The following is a 16,621-nucleotide window of genomic DNA, read 5'->3' on the forward strand; positions in this document are numbered from 1 at the left end:
TGGAGTATTTTGACCACTTAAATTTAACATAGAATTTTCCAGAAATCCTTCAGTAAGACCACATATGTGGACACAAAACACACACCAAGCAGGATAAATAAAAAGTAATATATACTTAAGTACTATTAGTATAACTTGAGAACACTGGATCTTAATAGCAGCCAGAGAGAAAAATCACGTTACCGCCTAAGGAATGAGACATTGCCAGAGACATCTAAATTGAAGCAAAAAATATTTGTCAATATAGAATAATGAACTCAGGAAGCTATTTTTTAAAGGATGAGAGTTGTCAAAGAGAAATAAAGCCAGATACTAGTTAAAGGCAATATAGATTTTATTCAGTAACTATTGAAATAGAGGGATAAAATTTCAATAAAACTGAGCTTAACTCCAAATACAGCAAAGGCAGCTGGGAATTTGTAGCCAACAAGCAGAGTGAAGGTGTAAGTGAATAGAAAATTACTAAGAGGAGACATCAAGGGTAGGGATATTCTTGCTAAACTGGCCTAACAGAATTCTTGCTAAATGCAGGCCAAGGGTTTATAAATCATGGTTGGAGCATGAGGAACTTATGGGTGAGGAGATATCAAGGGTGAGGAGATTGTCACTAGACTGACAAGGTTTCTTGCTGAAACTGCTCAGTAGAGACAGACATGAAAGGCCAAGGTCAAGACCTAGTCAAGAATAAGTCTCAGAGGAGCTTAACTAAAATTTAGTCAAGGAGAGAGTCTTTGTCAGAGTGTATGATTAAATTTGGATTGGTCCTGAAATAAATTATAGGAACAATATCTTTTATTGTATAATTTTGTTAGTAAAATTAAAATAGAAATACTACAGGAAGAGAGAAAATGAAACCCAGAAGAGTGCTTGAGATGAGAGGAGTGGTAAGTTATAAGAAATTAGGAAATTTATAGCTAAGTCTAAACAACATGTGGATAGAATCATTATGATATCTAATTTGTAAGGCTAAAAAAGATACTATGATAAACTAAAAAATAGTTGCATAATTGAGTTGGGAGGTGATCAAATGACATTTGACTCTTCTCTTATTCAGAAAAAGAGGTTCAGGTTATAGAATCACCTTAGATTTTAAGTTAAATATTAATGACAGAATTTAATGGACAGCCACCTAAAGTGGAGAAACAGGTATGTATAACCTCCAAAGTTGTAAAGACAAAAAAGTGGAAAAGATTTTTAAAAAATCAGTCTAAAACAAAGAAAGAAAGGTACAATAAAAGTAGTAGTAAAACTGTGACAAATACAAAGTAGCAAGTAAAATGGAGACAACGTGACATATTTTAATAATCACCATAATTATATATAAAAGGACTAAATTTACCAGTCAAATTGTCAAATTGGATCTTCAAATAATAAAATAACCTATATCTAAGACATCAGGTTTTAGTAACTTTGTATCTTCAGCATCTTTTGCTCACTCAGCATTCTGTGTTTTATGTGTCTGCAGAACATCTCTAACAGGATACTCCAATTCCTCTAATGTGTCAAGAACTACTATTAAAATCATCATTCACAAATCACAATCTTCCCTACTAATCTTCATTTGTTAGGTTCTGTGAACCTTCTACTCTTAAAACTGACATAGCAGCATTTTATTTTTCTCTCTATCATCCTTTCTTACTGATATTAGATCACTGTTATTGGTTTTTTAAAAAATATTTATTTGGGTGCATCAGGTCTTAGTTGCAGCACACAGGATTGAGGCACACGGGATTGCAACATGCGGGGTCTTTCATTGTGGCACACCAGCTCTTTGTTGCCATGCATGGGATCTTTGTTGCGGCTTGGGCTTCTCTAGTTGTGGTGTGTGGGCTCCAGAGCACGCGGGCTCACTAGTTGCAGCACGTGGGCTTAGTTGCCCTGTGGTATGTGGGGTCTTAGTTCCCAGACAAGGGATTGAACCTGTGTCCCATGCACTGAAAGGTAAATTCCTAACCACTGGACCACCAGGGAAGTCCCTAGATCACTATTATTGTTATACTTTTGTAAAAGTATTTAAAAAATATTTTTATTTTCTCATTTTCCACTGACACCACCCAAAACACTAACCATATTGTTTTAGTTTGTTCTAGTTTCTAAGTGAAATTATACTTTTCCCCCCAAAGCATCTAATTTATCATGTTAGTAGCCTGAGTTACATTTTTCCCAATGTGTAATATATGAAATTTAAGTTTTTCTCTTTTAATGATTTTTTTTTAAATATTTATTTATTTATTTACTTAGGCTGTGCCAAGTCTTAGTTGAGACATGCGGGATCTTTTTTTTTAGTTGCGGCATGCAGGCTCATAATTGCAGCATGCGGACTTCTTAGTTGCAGCATGCAGACTCTTAGTTGCGGCATGCAGACTCAGTGGCGGCATGCATGCAGGATCTAGTTTCCCAACCAGGAATCAAACCTGGGCCCCTTGCATTGGGAGCATGGAGTCTTACCCACTGGACCACCAGGGAAGTCCCTTAATAATGCTGGCACAAAACTGGGGGTGCTAAACTCCCATTTAATCCTTCCTGAGTATCACCCATATATATGCTTTCCTTCCCTACAGCTCTATGTTTGATTCCTATGTACTCAGTGATTCTCATGAATTAATATGTGAAAAGTACATGGAACAGAGCCTGGCTCATAGAGATGGTTTGTTATTTTTCTTGTTGTTATTATCATATTAATATTTTTAAGCATTTTTCTTGTTTTTTTGTTTTTTTACTCTTTTTAGATTATTTCTTGACTTTGTCGAACATCTGAGGCAAAGGAGAAAAATAATATATTTCCATAAATAATTTTCTGAGCAAAAAAGAGCACTCTGCTTAAAATTATATTTTCACAAAACAAGTAATAAGATGAAAAATACCCAAACTCATATTTAGAATTTGGAAATTATCCCCTCTACATATTAATGACTAAATTGGTCATAGTTCAGTATTTGTACAGCAGATTCATATAATGCGTCATTTACCATGTTAAAAATTATTAATATTCAGAGGGAGCTATACATTTTGCCATTGTTTGATTTTCTTATTCATTTCAAAATATAGTACTAAAAAATGTTTTATAGTTTTTATATCCTTTGTAAGTCCAGAACAGCAACAACAAAAAAATTTCTACCCTTTCCTCTAAAAAGCCTTCATAGATCCCCTCAAAAAAAAATCTCTACCTGTTCCCACTCTCATAATCCTTCATTTCTCTTTTATGTGTTTATTACATTCTGCAATATAGTATAGCTGTATTTGTGCATCCACTTTCCACATTTCCTCTACTATGTACTAAGGTCCTGGGGTCAGGATTAAGGTTTATTCATTGATGTGCCCCTCCCAAAGAATTTGGTCTAATAGCTGGTATAAACTCAGTACTAGCATATTTGTTTTTAAATAATTTAGCCCTTTTTGGTTAGTGATCCCAAAAGGGATGTTATTCCACTATATAGAATGCTATATTTATTAATTAGTTTTTTTTTTATAGTCAGTGCTTGCCTTAAGGTGACCATCCACTGATTTTTATTTAAATACTTGTGGTTTTCTACTTCCTTTGTCTTTGTGCTTCAGATCCTGTCTTTACCATTCATGAAACAGAATAGAAACTATATCCATTAAAAATCAGTTTAGGATTTATTGATATAAAAGAGAAAGCTTGAAAGTCTCTGTATTTATGTGCTTTTTAACAGTGCTTTGAAATGAATGATTTGTTTTAAATATTGATTATATCCATTAATATATTTGTACATTATTTTCATAATAAAAATTACAGATTTAATAAGCAGTTATTTTTAAGAGGTATTTCCAACAAATCTTGGTATTTCCCATTAGCTTATAATATATGTGTATACATGTTGCAACATGTATTCACTTCAGTTTATTTTTAATTTTTATCCTTTGAAGTAAAAATATTTTGATAAATTTTAAAATTTAAGCTCAAGGTTCCCCAGCTTTTATGAAATGTTTTGTACTTGTTTTGATATACATTATCTGCTGTAGATTCTAATTCTTGATAGTGTATGGATATTGAATGAGGCTGTTTTCTTATGTATATTATGCTTTCTCCAAAGAGAGCATATCTTATTTTGTTATATAACTTATAATGGATATTGGATCATTACTTAATTGTTACTCTTGAGTGAGAGGGCCTTTATATTGATTCATTCAAAAGACACTACAAAAGAATTAACTTCTGAATGCACATATTGAATTTTAAACCTTTAGATTCTTGTTCAAAAATTACAGGTTTGAATAAAATTTGAGATTTGTGTTTTGAAAAGCACACTGCTTGTTAAGGACTATTATTAATTCCATATCCACTCAAGGTATTCAAAGGAAATCAGAGGTAAACACTTGTAAGACCATGGGTTATATTTGGGAAAAGAAGGGGAAAAAAAGAAAAGACAACTGAGTATTTTAAATTTCAGCAATTAATAGAGGATGTTTATGTTACAAAGGAGTATTGTCCAGTGTTGTGATAGAATGAGATGTACAGAATGTAATAAATTTTAAATTTCAGTGTGAATAGAACTTGAAATTGTAGAGATGTTTGTAAAGACATATTGGGAAGCAGATATGAGACAGTGTCATTTCCCTGATGTTTAATGTTTAAATTCTAAGCAAAGCCAAAATGGGAATGTAAACCAGCTTAGTGAAAGTCTTGGTTGAACTTGAACAATTTCTGGCAAATTAATAGTCTGTCATTTCTAGAAAGAATACATTTATTATGGCCTTGTGGAGTGATATTGTGGTTACCCAATATGAATATAGTTGGAAAAAGTATTTTTCCCCCCAGAATGTTAACTACAGTCTATTTTGTCTAATGATGCTTGGAGACAGTGGGCTCTGGACAGGTTTTTGAACAGGGTCATCATTGTTATATTGCAAATACTGAACAGGAAGATAACAAGATGAAGTCTAGCTGAGAATTCTTAGGATAAATAAATGTAAGTATCAGTGAATATTTTAGGTCAGGTCCTCCATGGTTTTAAATATAAATAAAACCCAGAAATGTAGAGGTCTGGGTTTAAAAACAAAAAATACATTAACATATTAAATTTGTCACAGAAAATTTAAGATGAGGAAAAGTTAGCATTTGATGGTTGGATAGGTTAACTTTTGCAAAAACTCTTAGAGAATAACCTGAATATACTAAAACTAAAAACAGGCTTCCCTGGTGGCGCAGTGGTTGAGAGTCCGCCTGCCGATGCAGGGGACACAGGTTCGTGCCCTAGTCTGGGAAGATCCCACATGCCGCGGAGCGGCTGGGCCCGTGAGCCATGGCTGCTGAGCCTGCGCGTCTGGAGCCTGTGCTCTGCAACGGGATAGGCCACAACAGTGAGAGGCCCGCGTACCACAAAAACAAACAAACAAAAAAACAAATGGATCTGGCCCTCTGGCAGTCTTCCTTGTCTCTTTGATTTTACATTTCTTGGTAGACATTTGTATTCTTTGTAAGTCACATGAGTAGAGAATGAATAAGAAAGTAAGCTACAGGTCTCCTTAAGCAGGAACAAATTAGTACTTTTCCATAAATTTAATTTGGTATTAACAGTATAATAAATTAGCAATATATAAGAGAAAATTAAAATAATTTTAAAAAGAGGAGAATTGAACTAGAAACATGTAAATCATAGAGATTTAGCTGCAGTATTTTAAGTATATCATGTAAAGTCTAATCTGTATCCTTCAAAAGATCAAATCAGTCCTCTGATATTTCTCCAGGGTACTCTTACCTACTAATCATTGCCTCTCTGCTTCTCTGCATTTCCAACACCTGGATCAGTCTTTTTTTTTCAAAGTCTGTCTTCCTTTATTCACTGTGATTTGTATTTATTTTTAACCTATATTAAGTCTTGAAGTACATATTTATAAATTGTTAAATGTAGGTGGGTTCATTCTAAGTTTTTATCCCCCATTTCTGCTCTGTCAGGTTTTGTTTATTTCTTCTAAGCCAAAAGGATGAGGGACACGAACATCTTGGATTACTCTTATTTCAAGAAACTGAGTCAATCATATAAAAGGGCATTTGTATGTAAGTGTAAGTTTATCATAATAGTAATAAAATTAATAACTTATAGTGTTTTTTTTCTCTTTTCCAGAAGTCTGCAAAGTTGATAATCAGCTAGAGCAGAGTCAGGAAATCCAGGACAGACATTTCGGGCAAGCTCCGTTTATCAACAACAAAACACTGACTATAGAGAGAGGTAATGTATTAGGAAAAATGTTTAATTTCAGCACATACCCAGTTTCTTCTGTAAAAATACCTTGTAAATGTGACACAAGTGGTATGAGTTTGAAATATATTTCAGAATTAATTATTGAGAAAAACTATTTAAGAAAGAAGTCTGATGATCTCAGCGCATATGGACAATTATTCCTTCATATTAACCATGAAAAAACTCATGTGGGAGAGATACCTTATGAATTCATTCAAAATGGAAAGTACCTCAGTCATAATGAAGACTTCATGCCATATGAGAAAATTAAAAATGTAGAGCATTCTTTTGACTACAAAGAACGTGGGAAAGATTTCTGTGAGAAGACACTTTTCATCACATATAAACAAGCTCACAAGGGACAGAGTCCTTGTGAACATAGGGAATGTGATAAAACATTCTGTAATTATTCAACCCCCCAAAAAAGAGAAAGTCTTTATGAGTTTAATGAATATGGTAAAGCCTCTGAGAAATTATCTCTCTTGAAACATAGAGTTCATTTGAAGGTGAAAGATTATGAACATACTGAAAAAGTAGATAATTTCAGCAGATCAAACTTTCCTGACACAGGAGAGAGAACATTTGAATCTAACAGCCTGAGGGAACCTTTCTGGGAGAAGTCAGTTCTTAATGTAACTCAGAGAACAGGCATAGGAGACAATGTCTATGAATGTAATGAATGTGAAAAAGCATTCTGTGAAAAATCAAAACTCACCAAACATCAGAGACTACATACAGGAGAGAAACCCTATGAATGTAACGAATGTGGGAAATGCTTCTCTAGGAAGTCACTTCTCACTTTACATCAGAGAATCCACACTGGAGAGAAGCCCTATAAATGTAATGAATGTGGGAAATCCTTCTCTAGGAATTCACACCTCACAATTCATCAGAGAACTCACACAGGAGAGAAACCCTATGAATGTAAGGAATGTAGAAAAAGCTTCTACCATAAGTCATATCTCACAGTACACCAGAGAATTCACACAGGGGAGAAACCCTATGAATGTAATCAATGTGGGAAAACCTTCATAAGCAACTCAGTTCTCACAGTACATCAGAAAACACACACAGGTGAGAAACCCTATGAGTGTAGTCAATGTGGGAAATTTTTCTCCAGGAATTCATACCTTACAGTACATCAGAGAACTCACTCAGGTGAGAAACCATATGAATGTAAGGTATGTGGGAAAACCTTCTGTCACAAGTCAGATGTCACTAAACACCAGAAAACTCACATAGGGAGGAAACCCTACAAATGTAATGAGTGCGAGAAAACCTTCAGTCGCAATTCAGGCCTAAAAGTACACCAGAGAACACACACAAAGGAGAAACCCTATGAATGTAATGAGTGTGGGAAATCATTCTCTGAGAAATCAGTCCTCACGGTACATCAGAGAATACATACAGGGGAAAAACCTTATAAGTGTAATGAATGTGGAAAAACCTTTTACAATAAGTCAGATCTCACTAAACACCAGAGAACTCACACAGGTGAGAAACCCTATGAATGTAAGGAATGTGGGAAATTCTTCTCTAGAAATTCATACCTTACAGTACACCAGAGAGCTCACACAGGGGAAAAACCCTATGTGTGTAAAAAATGTGGGAAAACCTTCTACTATAAGTCAGACTATACAGTACATAAGAGAACACACAGAGGGGAGAAGTCGTCTCACTGTGATCAGTGTGGGAAAACCTTCACTTGCAATTCAGTCCTCAGATCACATCAGAGAACTCACACAGGGGAGAAGCCCTATGAATGTAAGGAGTGTGGGAAATCTTTCTCTGAGAAATCAGTCCTCACTGTACATCAGAGGATACACACAGGGGAAAAACCTTATAAGTGTAATGAATGTGGGAAGCCCTTCTATCATAAGTCAGATCTCACTAAACATCAGAGGACACACACAGGGGAGAAACCCTATGAATGCAGTCATTGTGGGAAAACCTTCAGTTGCAACTCAGGTCTCAAAGTACATCAGAGAAGACACATAATGTAGAAACCCTATGAATGTATTGAGTGTGGGAAAACCTCTAAGAAATCAGTTCTCACAGTACATTCAAAATTACATACAGGGGAAAAAATCTTTTAAATTTAGCAATGAGAGAAATCTTAGTATGTAGCATTTCATACCTTGAAATACTATGGAGAATTCACACAGAACATGACCCCTATGAATGTCAAGTGGCAAATTTTTTTACCCTAAGTCATACTCCAAAGTAAATGAAAGAGTAACCACAGGGGAAATTACTATGAATGTAATGAATATCTATTAATAAGACAACTAAAAAATGAACACATGTAGAAGAAACCCTACTAATGTATATGGGAAATGGGGGGAAATATTATAAGTTAGGGCTTGTTAAACAAATAACTTATGTAGGAGATAATCCTGTGAATCAAATGTATGTAGGAAAATGTTCTTCCAGAACTTGGCCATTACTAACAGTCAGATAAACCACACCTGGGGAGAACTGTCAACATCTTGTTTTTTTTTGAAAACTTCATACACAAGTTGTATTTGCTGTATGTCAGGGAAATAATAGGGAAGAGACCTGAAGAATACAGCAAATATAGTTGAGCCTATTTCAAGAAATGCCATTTTACTGAACAAGGCGATGTTGAGATGAAGTCTTAAAGATGTTTTGTATGTGAAGGCTTTAACAGAATTCAGACTTTATTATATCTGAAGATTGTTTTGAAGGAAGTCTGTCAACTTAGGAAGTATGGACAGAAATTTTCCTTTAGATATGTTATTCTAAAAGTTATATTTTGCACTTATTTCAAATCTTTTAGTAGAAATAAAACTGAAAATAGACATTTATAAAAATATTAAGTGGAATATGAAGCTTTTTTAAAAGCACAAATAAATTGAATAATCTTCTCAGTCTCTGATTCTACTTTTGGAGAAACACGTATCAGCCCATGGCCTTCCACATCATGAGCCATCACATGTTTTTGATGAGTCTGCACCCCAACTGTGCTGTTACCCATGCAAATACAGTTGGTCCTTCATGTCTGTGTTTTCCTATCTGCGGTTCTGTGGTTGGTTGAATCCACATATGCAGAACCCAAGAGTATGGAGGGCCTACTGTAAAGAACTTGAGCATCAGCTGATTTTGGTATTTGAAGAGGTGTCCAGGAACCAGTCACCAGCAGATACTGAGGGATGACTGTACTGCCTAATTGTCCGGTTCATCCAGGGGCCTACCTCTAGGGGATCTCAGAATGGACTAGATCCCCAGAACAATTGCCAGGATCAGCCAGGGGCAGCATTGAGACTGCTTCTGCTTCCTCTTCTTAGGTTCAGTAACCAGAAACATTGAGTGTGAATGAAGCTAGAGTACTGGCTAGAATACTCTAGGACATAAGACCTCAGTGCTCCCATTTAAATTTACAGGAAGCTTTTCATAGCCCATTCTACATCCTATAGCTGTTACCACCTTCCACAGTACTCTAAATTTGGTTAATACTGATCCCACATGTCTCATTACTTTTACAATAATACACATATATTATTGCGTGTATGTGTGTGATATAACATTGTTTTACAGGTATATCACTGGGAACGTGTTCTGCAACTTTTGTCTTCAAATGCATGGTTTTGGTATTTATACATGTTGATATATTTTGCTTTAGTTGACTCATTTTAATAAAACGTAATATATGGGGTCTTCTGTGGCAGTCCAGTGGTTAAGACTTCACTTTCCAATGCAGCGGGTGTGGGTTCAATCCCTGGTCAGGGAGCTAAGATCCCACATGCCTTGTGGCCAAAAAACCAAAACATAAAGCAGAAGCAATATTGTAACAAATTCAATAAAGACTTTAAAAATGGTCCATATTAAGAAAACTTAAAAAAAATAGCATAATATATGACTATGTAACTATAACAATATTGTCCATTTTTCTATTTATGATTTTTAAATTTTTCAGTTTCAATATAAAGTAATAAGGTTTGCGTTTTTTTAAAATCAACTTTGAAGTATAATTTAAATGTGGTAAAATATACCCTATTTAAGTAGCTGATTTAATGAGTTTTAATAATAGTATAACCATATGTAATCACTTCTGCAATTAAGAAAGACAGCATACCCTTTATGCAGAAGTGTTCCTCATTCCCCTTCCCAGTCCCTCCTGGGATGTCCCTCTCCCTTCTGGCCCCTGGCAAACCAGTGATCTGCTTTCTAGCACTAGGTTAGATTGATTTTTTTAATTGCATTTCACATAAATGGAATTATACAAGATGTCCTCTTGTTTGTCTTCTTTCATTCAGCATGATTTTGAGATTCATACATGTTTTAGCATGTATCAGTAAATACCTTCATTTTTATTGCTGAGTGGTATTCCACTGTATGCATATATTACAGTTTTTTAATCCATTCGCCTGTTCTTTGCAGTTTTTGATTGTTAAGAACATAGCTGTAATGAACTTAATGTGCATTTTTGTGTAGACTGGTGTTTTTATATCTCTCGGTTAAATACTTAAGAGTAAAATTTCTGGGTTGGTAGGGTTATTATGTGCAATATCAAACTTTTTTGAAGTGGTTGTTCCATCTTACGTTTCCGTCAGCCGTGTGCAAGAGTTGCAGTTGTTCCACATTTTTGTCAATGCTTGGTATTGTCACTTTTTGATGTAGCCATTCTAAGGAGTGTATAGGTTTTTCATTGTAGTTTTCATTTATATCCCTGATGAATAATAACATTAGGCATCTTTCAGTTACTTATTGGCCATTTGTATATCTTATTTTGCGAAGCATCTGTTCATATCATTTGCCTCTTCTTAGTTTGGGTTGTTTGTCTTCGTATTATTGAGTTATAAGAGTTCTTTGTTAATTGTGAGTATTTTCCCCAGTCTGTGGTTTTTCACAAAAAGCTTTTCATTTTGATGAAGTTCAGCTTATCAGTTTTTTCTTTTCTTAGAAACCTTTGCAGATCCAATGGCATCGAAGATTTTTTTCCCATGTTTTCTAAATGTTTTAACTCTATGTTTAGGTGTATGATCTATTTTGAGTACATTTTGTATGTGGTCTTTGGTAAGGGTCTAGATTTATATTACTTCATTTGAATATTCAACTGTTTCAGCTCCATTTGTTGAAAAGACTACCCTTTCCCCACTGAATTAACTTGGCATCTTTTTAAAAATCATTTGATTATTTGTTTATGTGGGGGGATCTATCTATGGACCCTTTATTTTGTTCCTCTGACCTTTATATCTTCTTTACACTGTCTGTGTTCCCTTATCTTTATAGTAAATCTTTTTGGAAATAGTATAAGTTCTCTAACTTTGTTCTGTTTCAAAATTGTTTTGGTTATTCTAAGTCCTTTGCATTTTCACATACATTTTAGAATGAACTTGTCAATTTCTTTTAAAAAAAAAAGACTGCTTTAATATTGTTTTATGATTTCACTGACCCTATAAGTCAGTATGGGGAAAATTGGCCTCTTAATATTATTGACTCTACTGATCCATGAATATGATATATCTCACCATTCAATTGGTGTCTCAGTGAAAAGAGAAATCTTAGCCTGTGGAGGCAAAAAGTCTTCCTTGACAAGGTGCTTGTGCTGGTTGGGTGTCTCTTGTCATTTCGGCCCACCTACCTCTGTTTCTTGGTAGGGGAGGGGGGTGCCTCCCCAGGCTGCCTGTTGTTGGATGGGATCTTCTAGATCAGTCCCCTTTGCCAGCGGTTCTGGCTTGCCTGGAGCTGTCAAAAGGACTCCCTTTTAATCTGGGGAGAAGAATGAAACTACCTACTTTCTGTTGCTAGGTTGAGGGTTGGGAAACAGTGAGTCTGGATGGCCTTCTTCTGTTGAGTGGAGGGACGTGCTACAGTTGTTCCTCCAGTCCTGGGGTCATAAACCAGTTTGCCTTTTTCTTAACACTTTTCACAGTTCACTGTTGATTGTCTCATATTGTTTCATAGGAAGAGTTTTACAGAGAGGAGCAGGGAGAAATGGCTCTACACCATATTGTATAAACCAATAGTTTGCTTTTGTTTTTTATTTATCTCATCTATACTTTTGGCCTCCTTTCCTCTCACCTTTTTGAATTTGAATGTATATTTTCCATATTCCATTTTATCAGTGCTATTGGCTTATTTACTATACTTCTTTTTAAAATTACCATATAGATGTTTCTTTTAAATTTACAGTACGCTTCTTTAATTTGTTGAGTCTACTTTTAAGTAATAGATCATTTAATATTTAAAATACATGAGTGTACTTAAATTTCTCCTATTCACTGTTTTTATCATATTTTCCATTTCTTTGTTCATTATCAATCTCACGATATACTATTGTGCTTACTTTAAAATTTCTTTTTAAATAAATTTGAGTGAAAAGTATTTTATATTTGTCTCATTTTACCAATTTTGATGTTTCTTATTACTTTGTGTGTATTCACATTTTCATCTGATATCATTTTGCTTTAGCCTAAGAGAATTTCATTTAACATTTCTTGTAATGCAGTACTTCTGGTAATGAATTTTCACAGGTTTTCGTTTCTTTATTTGGAGGGGAGTTATTTTGCCTTTTTGTGAAGGTTATTTTAGCTGGATATAGAATTATATGTTGGTAGTTTGTTTTCTTCTAAGGCTTTAAAGGTGTCATTTCATTGTCTTTTGCCTTAGATAGTTTGTGATAAGTCTGAGGAAATTTTTATCTTTGTTCCTCTGTACATGTTCCCCCCCGCCCAAGACTCATATAAACTTTTTTTTAAACTTTTTTGTTCATATCTTTTTCAGGAAATTGATTATGATGTGCCTTGGTTGGGGTTTTTTTGTTTTTTGCATTTATCATGCTTAGGGTTCTTTGATCTTAGGGTTGTAGTTTTGGTCAGTATTGGAACCCATTTGCCTATTTATTTAAAAAATATTTTCCTGTCTCTCTTTTCTCTTCTTCTAATGCCTTAGTTACATATATTTTAGACCAGTAGGTTTGTGTCATTGACACTAAGCCTTTTATTTTATTTTATTTTGTTTTGTTTTTTCTGTTGCTGTATACCCCACAGCTATTTTCCATTATTAATATCTTTATATGGTACATTTGTTATAATTAGTGAACCAATATTGACACCTTATTGTTAACTGAAGTTCATATCAGTACTTTAATATTTAGATATCCTTAACTTTTCTCTAATGTCCTTTTTCTTTTCCAGAATCCCATACCTATCAGCACTTAGTCCCAATTATACCCTCATCCTCATCCCTAACAAGCACTAAATCTTCTTTCTGTCTCTATGGAGTTGCCTATTCTGAACTTTTTATATATAAATTGAGTCATATACTACGTGGCCTATTTTGTCTGGTTTCTTTCTCTTAGCATTATATTTTCAAGGGTCATCCTTGTTATAGCATGTAAGAATACTTCATTCCTTTTTATGACTGGATAATATTACATTGTAGAGTTACCATATTTTGTTTATCCATCCCTCAGTTCATGGACATTTGGATGGTTTCTGCTTTTTTTTTTTTTTTTTTTTGTGGTACACGGGCCTCTCACTGCCGTGGCCTCTCCCGTTGCAGAGCACAGGCTCCGGACGCGCAGGCTCAGCAGCCATGGCTCACGGGCCCAGCCGCTCCGCGGCATGTGGGATCCTCCCAGACCAGGGCACGAACCCGCGTCCCCTGCATCGGCAGGCGGACTCTCAACCACTGCGCCACCAGGGAAGCCCAGTTTCTGCTTTTTGACTGCTATAAATAATGCTGCTATGAACACATATATTACATGTTTTTGTGTGAATTTTTTTATGACTAGGAGTGGAATTACTAGGAACTTGCCAAACTTTTCCACAGCAGCTGCACCATTTTACATTCCCACCAGCAATGTATGAGGGTTCCAGTTTCGCTAATACTTACCAGCACTTGATATTTTGTATTTAAAAAATTTTAGGCATCCTAATGGGTGTGAGTGGTATCTTATTGTGGTTTTGATTTGCATTTCCCTAATAACTAATGATATTGAGCATTTTTCATGAACTTGTTGGCCACTAGCATGTCTTCTTTGGTGAAATGTCTATGCAGTAGATTATTTTCCCATTTTTAATTGGATTCTTTTGTTTGTTTTTGAGATATAAGTGTTCTATATATATTCTGGGTTGTATACCTTTATCGGGTATATAATACGCAAATATTTTCTCTCATATTGAAGGTTGTCTTTTTACTCTTGATAATGTCCTTCCTTTGGTGCAGAAATGTTTTAAATTTCAGTCAACTCCAATTTATCTTTTGTTGTTTGATTGTTTGGTTTCATATATAAGAAATTATCTAATTCAAGATTATGATTTTCACCTATTTCCTTCTAATAGTTTCATATTTTTAGCTCTCACACTTAGGCCTTTGTCTGTTCTGAGTTAATTTTTGTATATATTCTGAAGGAAATGTCTAACTGCATTCTTCTGCATGTCAATAACCAGTTGTCCCAGGACGATTTGCTGAAGAGACTGTTGTTTTTCTATTGAATGATTTGGTACCCCTACCCCCATTGAACATTAAGTGAGCATAGATGTGTGGGTTTATTTCTGGACTCTAAATTCTATTTTATTGGTCTATATGTCTATCCTTCTGTTAGTACCACACTGTTTTGTTTTATTTTGTTTTTGTGGCCGCATCATGTGGCATGTGGGATCTTAGTTCCCCAACCAGGGATCAAACCCATGCCTCCTGAATTGGAAGCACAGGGTCTTATCCACTGGACCAACAGGGAAGTTCCAGTACCACACTGTTTTGATTACTATAGCTTTGTAATGAGTTTTGACATCAGAATACGTGAATCTTGCAACTTTGTTCTTTTTCATTATTGTTTTTGCTGTTCGGGGTCCCTTGCAATTCCTTGTAAATTTGAGGATCACCTCTTCCATTTCTGCAAAAACAAGCTGTTTGGATTTTGATAGGGATTACATTAAATCTGTAGATTGCCTTAGGTAATATTGTCATCTGAACCATATTAAGTCTTCCAGTCCAGGAACATGAGATGTCATTTCATTTATTTAGGTCTTTAATTCTTTCTGTGATGTTTTGTAGTTTCAGTGATTTTTGTGGGTTAATCTTGTATAGTGCCACTTGATGAATTGTTTTGGATTTAATCCCTTTTTGTGTGAATTTATTGGGATTTTCTATTTGTAGCTTCACCTCAAATGCCATCCATCACCTTAGGCAACATCAGTCTGTAAATATTTTTGACAGATGCCCCCCAGGAAGCAACTTTAGCACTGGGCCAGTTTTGAATTAGCTGAAAGAAATACAAGGCCTTTGAGCTGTGCTATCAGACAGGTCAGATAAATATAAGTGTTTGTGAGTGGGGTTTGTTGTGATTCTTCTAATATTGGAAATGTGGGCTATTATTTTGACATTTTATTCCTAAGCTGGAGAGTGAGGACCATGATGGGGGCAAGTTAGAATGTCCCACAGTTTCACTGTTCTTACCAAAAATCAGCCATGTTCCTTGAATTTGCATTCTGACTTGGATGCAAGGCTTTAATTAAATTCCAGATTTCATAACGTTGATTCTGACAGTTTTTGCCCATATTTTTGTTGCTTTTATGGAGTTACATAATTTTGAGTTCCTTACTCCACCATTTTTGCTGACACCACTGTGATCTATTTTGAGTTAACTTTTTGCTAAACTTGTAGGTCTGTGTCTGTGGTCATTTTTTTGGATATGGATTTTTAGTTCACTCCCGTTTGTTGACAAGACTATCCTTTCTCCATTGAATTCTGATAAGAATGAGCTGGGTTCCTAGAGATGACTCTCTAAAGGCACAAAGAATGTAAGTTCTGGGACTTCCCTGGTGGTGCAGTGGTTAAGACTGTGCACTCCCAATGCAGGGGGCCCGGGTTCAATCCCTGGTCAGGGAACTAGATCCCACATTCATGCTGCAACTAAGGAGCCCACAAGCCACAACTAAGGAGCCCACTGCTTCAACTAAGACCCAGCGCAACCAAATAAATAATAAATACATATTTTTTTAAAAAGAGGGCCAACTTTTAAAAAAATTTATATATATATATATATATATATATGAATACAAATTCTACCAAGAAGGACTTTTGTTCCCTGAGTCCAGATTTTTAACAATATCTATAACACTTTTGAGATGAATAGGGAAGTTTTGGGGATTGGTAAAAAGGTTAGGTGGGCTTTGAATTGCTTCTACAGCTGCATTTTTGTTCTTGCTAAGACTAAATTCGTAAGACAAGGACAGTTGTTCTTAATTCCTTAGAGAGTTGGGTTGCAACCTGAATGACATCAAGAAGCTAACCCACTCATCAGACAGTATTATCTTTAGCTTGCTCCCTTATGTTATAGAGGAGATCCTCAACCACGATGGAAATCAGAAGATTCCATTGGTCTTGATTTAGAGCTGTTTCCCTTTGGAATGCTTTTCTTCCTCTGGGTACACAGTTTCATTTCAGCT

At 35.2% G+C, this 16,621-nt stretch overlaps 1 protein-coding gene across 2 annotated transcripts in view; it reads left to right on the forward strand.

The window, feature by feature from the left end:
• The window catches only part of LOC307175207 (zinc finger protein 37A-like), a 75,901-nt gene that overhangs the window by 24,611 nt on the left and 34,669 nt on the right, over nt 1-16,621 (forward strand). Inside the window, exon 5 of one of the 2 annotated variants that reach the window (XM_079900109.1) lies at nt 2,562-2,636. In XM_079900109.1, coding sequence (XP_079756235.1) covers nt 2,562-2,605 — 44 coding nt within the window. In that variant the 3' untranslated portion in view covers nt 2,606-2,636. Of the gene's footprint in view, nt 1-2,561; nt 2,637-6,086; nt 6,192-16,621 lie in introns of those variants that run through there. The other variant, XM_079900108.1, reaches the window with a different exon arrangement.

Source organism: Stenella coeruleoalba, assembly GCF_951394435.1.
Source record: "Stenella coeruleoalba genome assembly, chromosome: 16".
NCBI lineage: Eukaryota > Metazoa > Chordata > Mammalia > Artiodactyla > Delphinidae > Stenella > Stenella coeruleoalba.